Source organism: Sinocyclocheilus grahami, unplaced genomic scaffold, assembly GCF_001515645.1.
Source record: "Sinocyclocheilus grahami isolate Dianchi unplaced genomic scaffold, SAMN03320097.WGS_v1.1 scaffold487.1, whole genome shotgun sequence".
In the NCBI taxonomy this organism is placed as follows: Eukaryota; Metazoa; Chordata; class Actinopteri; order Cypriniformes; family Cyprinidae; genus Sinocyclocheilus; species Sinocyclocheilus grahami.
In genome coordinates this window covers 638,585-649,553 of record NW_015505666.1, presented here as the reverse complement: position 1 = coordinate 649,553, position 10,969 = coordinate 638,585, and the positions used below count along the sequence as shown (strand labels likewise).

Sequence of the window (10,969 nt, the reverse complement as noted above, 5' to 3'; positions counted from 1 at the left end):
TGCCCTTTTCAATGAATACTTGAGATGTGTAAGGTCTTTTTTAGAGTGCAAGGTGGAAATGGTAATGCACAAATAAATAAATATTCATATTTAAAGTCAAATTATCAGTGCGTGACCATTTAAAATGTAATTGAGTGCATTAATCTGATTTATTAGACTTTATTTATCAGTGCTGGTTTAACAATTTAAACAATTCTGCATTGTAACAAGTTCAATACTGATTAGCTCAATACCTGTCCATGTCAGTCCTGTCAATACTGCTTTATATATAGCAATATAGATGTACAATGAAATTCTTAATATGTATATTCCAAACATATAGACATTCAAACACAAATAATAATAATAAGATATAATATGAACTGGGTTTTAAAAAATCTTTATGTGGCACAAATAAATCCACATATCTCATTTATATGGTAACAGCTGTCACCACAGAAGTTACTGAGTGCTTTTATTTACAAGAGAAAGTGACTAAAGATAATAAATGTTACATTTTCATATTCTTTCCTTTTTATTCCTACCCATAGGGTAATAGGTCCACAGTACCTTTGAGTGCATTCAAGAACACACAAACCTAGGTTAACACTTTTCGGCTCCTAAAATTATACAAAACTGGATATACATTTCAAACACAGATAAACAATGCAAAGGGACACAATGTTACAAAGCTACAGAAACGATTTCTAATATTCCCCCTGCCTCACACTGGGGTAATTCTGCATTTGTGTAAAATGAGAAATCTTACTTTCACATTCACATGCAACAAGTACTGACATGAGTGGCCCTTATTTGTTTGAACTCCTATGACGTACGTATTCTGGCAGCAGACCAAGAAGGCGTTCTAAGATAAAATATTAAGGCATTTCTTCCTGTTGCTGAGAATGTGTTATGTTTATGCAAGAAAAGTAGCACACTTTGATGCTGACAAAAGCAAACCCAATGTGGTGTTGTTAACATCACTGTTTGACGTCAAACACCCAGTCTGTGGTAACAGAACACCGTGAGCTGCGTACATATTTACGTTGAAACGAGGTCAGCAATCAAAGTTTTTTCTCAGTAAATGAGTGAGTGGCCTATAATACTCATGAGAGATAAATGATAAACAGGCAGGGAAAGGCACAACTGGGACACTGCCTTTTTTGCACTCACAATGATTGCGTTTTCGAAAAGAGTTTCATTGGCAGCTTGCACTGTAAACAATGACCACACCAATACAAACATCTCTGACACAATGTCATTCCCACTCAAATACATTCTCTGGAATTATGTTAAATATGGGCTGCCGCTGGTTTATCTGTCCAGCTTTGCGCACAGCTTTGCACACGCAGACATTGCCTCTTGGAAAGAGACTCTCAGAAGGGTTCAATCATTTTGCCCACCCAGTCGTGGCCTCCCCGTTAATATAGGCGAATCCTGGAAAATGTTGCGCATGCTCATATTCAGAGTTCCTGCGTGGGGCGAGAGGGGAGTACATGTCTCCGGTGGAGTAGCGTGAAGTGTGGACAGCGGGGCTGGAGTAACAGCTGTTGGCCGAGGGCACATCTGGCCATCGGGGGGTCACCGCACTCGAGTGTAGAAGCGGAGACCCGCTCATCAAACAGGACTCCATTCTGGACATCTGTGGATACTATAAAACAGGGAGACATGCATGAGGACTATTGCAAAATATCAGAGAAGTTGCTCATGTGGTGCATTTTCTAAGCAAATCTCATCTTCTTTCTTCATGTTAATAAAGCCATAGGCCATTTTTTTAGGCCATGCATAAAGAGTGTTTTTGCAATGTAAAGTAGAGTGCCTAAAACACCCTTAACCACAGTCAAATTACTGTATCAATATAATTAATAATAATATAACAGCAAAAATATGTTGATATTTCATTAAAATTATTTTAATAATATTATTAATAATAATGACAATAACAGTAATAAAAAAATACCAAAAAAATAATACATTAAAAGTAGCAGTAAAATGCCATTTCTTTATTTTTGATTTAAGATATAATAATAACAATCAACAAAAATATTAACATTAATAATAATTATAATATAATGAATATTATTATTAGTAGTAGTAGTATGGCATCGCTTTATTTTTCATTTATGATATATAACAATTGGAAGACAAAGAATAATAATATAATTTCAATTACTATTGTTGTTGTTGTTTATCTTTTGCTATTATATCAATTCAAAAATAAAGAAATGCCATACTACTATAACTACTACTACTACTAATTATTATTATTATTGTTTGTTATTTTTGCTGTTATTAATAATAATACTAATAATACTAATAAGCATATATTTTTATACTGTAATTAAACAAACAAACAAATAAATAAAACTGGAAAATGTACTGGTAATTTTCTGCCAGGACATTATCCATTAACTTTACAGACATTTTAGTTTAAAAATTCCTTTTATACACTGTGCCCTATTTTTTTTATTTTTTACAGTGTATGCATTGAGTCACATTTTTTGTCTTTTTATTACTGATAAAATAATGATGCAAGACTATCTAACAATTTTCTAACTAGAAGTGCCAAACAATTTAACATAATTTGAACATCTGTTCTGCATGCACAACAGAAAAATGCCTTTTAAGGTAACACTGCACTTTTTCTTAAAAGACCCCCAGAAAGGTATTTTTGCTTCCGTGTGTAACAGACCAAAAACAAAACTGGGCATGTCAGCTCAAGATATGTGTCTATATGAAACACTGTTCTCTCAGGGGAAGTCAGCATAATCTTCATTTGTCTCCTCTCCATTGCCTCCTTCAGAGTAGCCCTCTCAAACAAAGCACGGACATTGTATCCATTTTAAGTTGACGGAAAATAAGTGGAAGTAAAAATCTATAAGTGCTCTCTAAATAGAAACCGTCAACAGTCAGAGCCTTTATGAACGGCTGCGGCATGGAAAAAAGTCAGGCGGGGTCAGAGACCGAGATGTGTTGCTTGGTGACCTTTCGTTCATGCAGAGAAAAGAGACCATTGAATAACAATATTTTAATAAACACTTTTCCATCTGGATCTCCGGCTGCTAGTTGTGCTGTCTGAGGCAGTCATTGAGTAGATACTGAGTGTGTGTGTATGGGGGGGTCTCTTGGCTCTAGCCGGTCCACCTTTCAGAGTCTGCATCCGCTGTGTGGAGGAGAATTCAGCTACACTGCTTCTGAAACTCTGAGGCCCAGCTGATCCCCCATTACAAAGGCAGGCTGGGCCAGAGAGCTCTTAACAGGAAATTACCATCACACCCGCTTTGACTTTCAATATATGTGACGCAGACCCCTGCCTCTCCATCCACAACCGAACAGTTTAATTCAACTGTTCACACTCTCTCTATCTCAAGGACTATACAGACTACTTAGCATTCAACTACTCACTCAGTGTCTGAGCTAGAAGCATGCAGCATGAACATTTTGTATACACCTGCATACTAAAATGAACATTTCACACACTGAAAAACCATCATGCTTGTCCACAATTCAGTAAACCAATGCAAATATTTATGTATCTCCTCCTAGAGCTTTCAGGCAACATCCACCAAACTTGGCAAAAATAAACATGTATTTAAAAAAAAAAATCTATTATCTAGAAACAAGAAAAGCGACCACATAGCTTTCAAACTTGAACTCTCTTGAAATTAAACAATTATTCAAACTACATACTGTTTGAACTTAAAATACATAATACTCACATCCTTCAAATTTCAAATATTCCAAGTACTACGTAAACTCTATATTTACCTTGTCAAGGGAATTTGAACTTCTTAACAAGGCTTTTTCCAAGCCAGCATTCAAAGTTTTCTCAAATCTGCATGGAAAATGTTGCTTTGGGTGATTCATGCTAAAGTAATGGCAGCATTTTGAGATTTAGCAAGTGCTTTTACAATAAACTTTAACCCTAGAGTTCTCTAGAGGTTTAACAAAGACAATTAACTGAGCTTTTTCATCTTTGTTCTCATTCAGAAGTGAACATGCTTTAAATGCATATGCTAAATGAACTGTATTTCTGATCAGGAGTTCAGCCTATTACCCTAGTGTGTGCTGAGGTAAGCAAGCATTCTCTATCCATAAACCTCTGTGGATAACAGTTACCAGAACATTTCAGATGCTAATGACTGTAATACATCAAGCACCATTCACATTCACAAAAGTATTCTTCTCTCAGTTACAAACCCTGTAAAAGAGACAAGGATGGAATACACTTCCACTCTAAATACTGGGGAATACACAACCATTTCCATCAGTTATTAGGTTTACTTTCTTAATGTTTGTTCCTGGCCTCACTGTTCATGATTCATCTTTGAATTAAATAGTTTGCTTTTGTCAAATCAAAAGTGATTTTTTTTTTTCTGAAACAACTTTCCTTTTAGGCTTAAGATAAAATCAGTGGATAAAATCAAGTCCAGTCAAACTAATAAAAATAAAAATTGTAACCATAATTCGCAACCACTAAAATTGGTTGCAAATACAACTAATGCATATAGAAGCCTATATCTATATCTATATCTATATCTATATCATCTATAATAATTATGACATAAAAAAACAGTCAAAATAATGATACTCCGAGATAAATCTTAAGATTAAAAAAGGCATAATTATGATATACTACTATAGTACTATAATAATTATGAGATAAAATGTAATGAGATAAAATTATGACTTACTTTCTCATTATTTTGACTTCATATTACATAATTGTGGCTTAGTGTCATAATTTCAACTACTATGAGTCATAATTATGAGATAAAAAGTTGAAATGACAGTCAATTAACAAAAAGTTTGTCATAATTTTGACTATCTCATAATTATGCCAGTTTCTGACTTATGTCATAATTATGATTCATCATAAATGTGATTTCAACTGACATTAAACCTTTTTTCAGACCAAGTATTTTGAAAATTAAAGGTGTTGTCTAAGAAAATTGTGAAACTATATTTTATAAAAATAGTTCAGAGCTTGTGAATAAATTGTATCATATTAAAATAATACTGTATGATTTTATCATTTTGGTGGGAGGAGCCTAACCTGTCCGGAGGTCCGGTGGTATGAGGAATAGTGCAGAGGTGTGGGCAGTCCTGGTTCGTGGGTTAAACTGGAGTACTGACTCTGGATAGCATGATGGTGCTGGTTTGCGTAGCTGCTGTAATTATAGCTGCCAGTATACCTAGAAAAAAAAACGTACAAATCTCTAAAAACATTTCATAATCCACACTGTAATGTTGTATTCAGCACATCGTTTAATGTCTAATGAATTTGGGGACTCACCCATGCTCATCTCGATATGGGTAAACTGGCATCCTGTGAGTAGATGAGGAGCCGTGTAGAGGGGGTCCGCCTCTCATGCAGGAAAGCTGGGATCCGGGCTCGGGTGTGCTGCCACCTGAGGTTGTCACTGTGTATGTAAGGGACCAGGTATATGACTGAACAGCTCCTGGCACATACACAGACATACATATACAGAGAAACGTGTTTGGCTTGTTAATTAAATGATCTGATACAGTTTTAATGGATGCATGGAATGGAGCCGTGCCAAATGTGCCACTGAATGGGAGACTGTGATGTAAGATTTGAGTTTTAGAATCAGTTTAGAGTCAGTTCTACACTATTTACCTGTGGTAGCTGATATGCTGGTGTTCTCTGGAGACTGGGCTGAATTGGGGGAACCCACTGCTGGTACACCCACCGAGTGAACAGACTTGGCGGGAGAGTAGGGTCCAGGTGACGTAGATGTGGGGGTGGAACCCATGAGCATCAGCTCTTCCCCAGAATCTGCTATAGTAGTACAAAACAAAAGTCAGCGTGTTAAAAATCAAAAAGTTAAAGCGATTTTGAAAACTTTGTGATTTTCTCTACTGCAATCACCACATGTTTTGGATGCTAGTGTGCTCCAGCTAGAAACACAATGCTGCACAACCTGTTCCACCAGACAGATAAGCACTAAACCAAGCCTAACTATGATAACTTTCATGCTGGTCTTTAATAGTCTTTCATGGCTCATATAGTATGATATTGGAGAATATGGAGCTCATAGGAGGAAAAACACCTCAATGTTATTCAAAAATTTGCAAAAATATTCAATTTGGTGCAGCTGCTGATATTTATATGGCCAAAAAGTTCAATTAAATTCTGATAATTTGTCAAATAAATCAATGAGAACAGTATAGCAGACTACTTACATAAAATTACATTTACATTTAGTCATTTAGCAGACGCTTTTATCCACATCAACATAGAAGCAATGATACGCAAGTGCTATAACAAGTCTCAGTTAGCTTAACGCAGTTCACGTAGCAATGTTTTTTTTATTATATAATAAATAAAAAGAAAACAGATAGAATAGAAAAAGAATAGAGCAAGCTAATGTTAGAGGCCTTTTTTGCTTTTGTTAATTGTATAATAAATAAAAAGAAAAGGAATAGCTAAAATAGAAAAAGAATAGAGAAGCTAGTGTTAGTTTTTTTTTTTTTTTTTTTTAAGAAAACAAGCAGTTAGTAAATGAATAGAGTGCAAGTCTAAAAGGGACACGTTTTTAAGAAAATAATTAGAATAGAGATTGCTAGAGTTAGAGGGTCAAATAAAGATGGAATTAATATCATATTAATATAAATATCAGTTGTCACTCATTATCTCCTTTTTTCCATTATCTATTTTTGTTTTTACTGTAGGTGCAAAACAAGGAGGCAATTCATTTACTTCCTAAAGAAGTATGAACTATCAAGCAGACGACAGAAGTTATGTAGTAGATTGTGTTCAGCATTGAGAGTTTTGTTTTGATCATGTTGATAATTTGTAGAGGCCTTCGAAATTTGTGTATCAAATTTAGTAGGCTTTATAAGCTTTAACTTTGTTTTTAAAAAACAGCACCTTAAAATTTATACTTGAGGTTTGACGGTGCACCATTTATGTGACTCTCTTCAAGTAACATCACCTACAGAACTAATGAAAACTACTATTTTAGTGACAAATTAGCTTTCGGTGTTGGTCTCCAGACTGAAGCCATGAGCGATCAGTTCTATTGCTTGTATCAAATGGATCTCACCTGGTGTCCCCTCTCCTTTCATAGCCCTCATCAGTTCATTGGCTCTCTCTTGGCAGTGCAAAGACTCAAGCAGGTATAGTACGTAGTCATCAAACATGAGGTGGATCAAATGGAATGAGCCTATAAGTACACAAAATAGTCCCATTTACCATAAAAAAGTTTATGTATTCTACCAATTCATGTCACCTGTCCAAGTAATAAATGAAGGCTTTGTGGACTATTCCCATACAGCATTAGCCAATCAAATGCAATTCGATTTGAATCTAACTGATTTACTGAAGCATATTTAAATGGTAAAAGCTCAAAACCAAGTCAGAACCAAGCGAGCGGTCCAACCATAAGCACTACAGAGTTACTGAAGCATATGATGCTTTGAGTCCATGTTCTGAATGAGATGGGGGAAAGAATTCATAAGGAGCATGGCACAATCCTTGCATTGTATTAGCAACTCCAGCCACTATGTGCATAATAAACATTGCGGCTATTCAGCGGACTGGGCGCAATACTGCCCGGTCATAAAATGGGAAGAAGAGGGAAAGACTTGGTGGGGGTTAGCCTTTGTTAATTAGCTGTTTTGTACAGAGAGCTGCATTATCAAAACACTGCAACCAGCTGTGCCTTTGATATTCACAGACAGAGCTGACAGGGAGGGGGCCTTTACCTCTTTTATGGCCCTTCTTTCAGTTACTTTACCATAGACAGCTAGGTGGTGTAAGCCAAGAGTTAGCAAAGCTGCCATCTTAGTTGAAAGTTGACACTTGGCGTTGTGGATTGAGGAACTTTTAGTTAACTTGACAAATCAAATGAGTTAAAAGAAGATTCATATCTACTCTCCCTAATAGGTTGATGGTGACAAAACGGTGCAGCCTGACTCACCGAAGCTGGGTGCGCTATGTAGCGTCATATCCCGGATAACTCTGGTCCCGAAACATGACCACATGAGCAGGAACTGCTGAGCTACCCTCTTCAGGCATCCGGGTCTCTTCCCCGCCACCTAAATGGAGTATTACCATGAGAAAAGCCTGTGGGAGGGTGCAGGGGCCTTAACCTTTGGGTCTAACCCCCAAGAACGAAAAACATGTCAAAAAGTCAACTATTTGATTTGCCCCTAAGGAAACACCCTCCCATTGAACTATTGTCTGGTAGGTAGTAGAAGTTCCCATGGAAACCAGATTTACAAGCCCATATCTGGACTATAATGGGCCATGAAGACATTATTAAGTTGGGGAATTGCATCACGAAAAGTCTTAAGTATGTTGTGACGGCATTTAGAGTTGCATGGGTTGGACACCTGTAGATTTAGTTTGGATTGGAAGAACATATAAACAGTGCTTGAAAAGGGCTATGACAATATTTGATATTCCTGTTTAAATGTCTCTAAAATGAATAAATTATTTTTTAAAAATTTGTAAAAATAAAAAAATACTATATAAAATCATTTTAAATTTTAAATGGCAAAAACTCAGTAATTGTTTTAAAAGAAATTAATATTTTTATTCAGCAAGGACTCGTTAAATGCATCAAAAGTGTCAGTTAAGATATTTATAATGTTCAAAGAAAAATGCTGTTCCTAACTATTACTCAAAGAATTCTGAGGGAAAAAATATCAAAGTTTCTACAACAACAAAAAAAAAGAAGAAAAGAAATACTGTTTGCAACTGATAGTAACTTAAAAAAAAATGTTTCCTGAGCACTAAATCAGCGTATTAGAATGACTTTTGAAGAATCATGTGACACTGAAGACTGGAGAAATTCAGCTTTTTGGAATTGGAATATATATATGAAAAATTCTAAGCTGAATATATATTTTCAAAAAATTCAAATATACAGTATATATACATATAATCTACATAATGAAATATATAGCTACATAATAATCATACTGCAAATTGTGAATTAAGCATAATATGAATTTCATGGTCTGAACACTTACCTTCATGACACATCTCTCCACCATAGAGTCCAGCCACTCGATGTAGGCTTCAATGGGCGACTGGTCCTCCAGCAGTCTGTCAAATTCTTGATACACTTTGAAAAACAACAGAAAACAGATAGACAGAGAGATTAACAAAATATCTGAGTAGGAAGAAGAAATCATAAGCATCCAAAATTAATACAATTCTTTTTTTTGAAGCATTCATTTCACAATATCAGTTTTAATTGCTTGCAAAAGTTGCTTATACATAATTGCAAAAATACTACTGGCACAGACTTGAGAACTCTGTATGAAAAGGAGAGAGAGAGGAGCTCAGAATCCTCTTTTGAGGACGACATGACAGAATCTTTGAACTTTGACCTGATCAGTCATGTGAGAGGTTGATGCTGAAATTAATTTGAAATGCTCCTCAGGGTGTCAAACTGTGAGGGTTAACCTCTCAAGTGTCTGTGGTTAAAGCTCGACTCTCATGGTCGTGGGAATGATTCAGCGCTGGTTGACAGCTACTGTGTGAAATCCGAATCATAAACCAGCAGGGCTTTTAACACAGCGCTGCATGTGATTCTGCTGCAATAACACACCACTAAACTAGTGAAGCACAGTAACACCAATAAATCCTTCTGAACGAAACCGGCTAGGTCTGATCTAATACTTTTTCATTTAAATCTTACATTGGATGATAAGCCTCCTCTGGTCCTCTCTGGAGTCTTCCATCGTATAAAGAGTCTGTTTAGTGATGCTGTTAAGGTCTACGTTCCTCCAGTCCTCAAGCATCTGAAAGGTGATGTCTGCACTGTGGATCACGGTTCGAGAGGCCTGCAAGGGCAAGTACATCATTCAGATTTCACCCTGCAATATGCCTGATCATATACACTTGTGTAAACATGATGGAATATAGGAAAATGTTACATATTTAACATACAATTCCTGTATACCTGACAGAGATGGTTTAACGATGTTTGTCGTTTAAGTATCTGGGAAAATCTTCTTGACACTGAGAATAAAACATATATTTGTTCAGAAATGGCCTTAGAAAGCCAGCAAAATGCACTTTGATGTTTTTCAGAGTATTTCAGAGTATATTGGCACATACATTCAAACTTTATGTTGCGCAAGTTCTCAGGCAGGTCATGTAATGCCACCTTCAGCCACTCGTCCAGCTGCTTGGCGAACTTCCTGATCACCTGAGTTAAGCTACATTATTCAAAAAACAAACAAGGACATCATGTAGTACATTACACTTAAGTACAAAGGATGATCTGACGCAATGAATTTTTGACCTTTTGTCTGGGGCAATTCAAATAAGAGTCATGCGTCATTGGCAGGAAATCTTCTGGTAAGTTAATTACACTGACGCAAAAGTATGAAATGCAGATAATGCTGATCTCAATGGCAATAGTATTTAAGGTATTTATTTAGCTTGAAGAGAAAAGTCCATTTGACCAAAGCTGATTGGTTGGTTGGTGTTTTAACAAGTTGAACAGGGTATATACAGGAATCATGGAGTTAAATTTAATACATTTTAAGACACTTTCCATACATTTTAAGACCTCATCGCCACTCCAAGTTTTAACCGGTTACATCGGCGACACTTTAACTTACATTTACTATATATTGATTGTAAGATAGCGCAACTAAACACTTACTTTGTGATAACTGAAATCAATACAACATAATTCAGAAGGGGGGAACGAAGCACAAGAGAATTAATTGAGTGACTAACCAATGCAACCCAAGAAACAAGAATTAGACCAATAAACAAAACAACTGACAAAACTTATTGAGGAGGGAAAATAAAGCTCTCCGAGCTAACAGGACAATGAGTTCACACAGTATATTCGAAAGATGTATTTGTCACATCAACTCTTATGTCTGCAAACCATAGCTGTTTTGTGGAACACTTCTCATGACAAACATCTGACTGATCAGACAGTTTACCTGTGATTACGGAGTGCTTGATTTGATGCAGACTTGACAGAGTGTC

General features: G+C 36.1%; 1 protein-coding gene across 1 annotated transcript in view; it reads right to left on the bottom strand.

Moving 5' to 3' along the window:
• Positions 1-369: 369 nt before the first annotated feature.
• LOC107553974 (regulatory factor X, 4) overlaps positions 370-10,969 on the bottom strand; it is a 21,862-nt gene continuing 11,262 nt past the window's right edge. Inside the window, exons 9-18 of the mRNA XM_016236319.1 lie at positions 10,079-10,179; positions 9,921-9,979; positions 9,657-9,801; positions 8,983-9,077; positions 7,926-8,043; positions 7,050-7,169; positions 5,621-5,782; positions 5,276-5,441; positions 5,036-5,174; positions 370-1,630 (exon numbers count right to left, since the gene is read on the bottom strand). Of these exons, the coding sequence (XP_016091805.1) occupies positions 1,370-1,630; positions 5,036-5,174; positions 5,276-5,441; positions 5,621-5,782; positions 7,050-7,169; positions 7,926-8,043; positions 8,983-9,077; positions 9,657-9,801; positions 9,921-9,979; positions 10,079-10,179 (1,366 nt within the window). The 3' untranslated portion in view covers positions 370-1,369. The remainder of the gene's footprint in view (positions 1,631-5,035; positions 5,175-5,275; positions 5,442-5,620; positions 5,783-7,049; positions 7,170-7,925; positions 8,044-8,982; positions 9,078-9,656; positions 9,802-9,920; positions 9,980-10,078; positions 10,180-10,969) is intronic.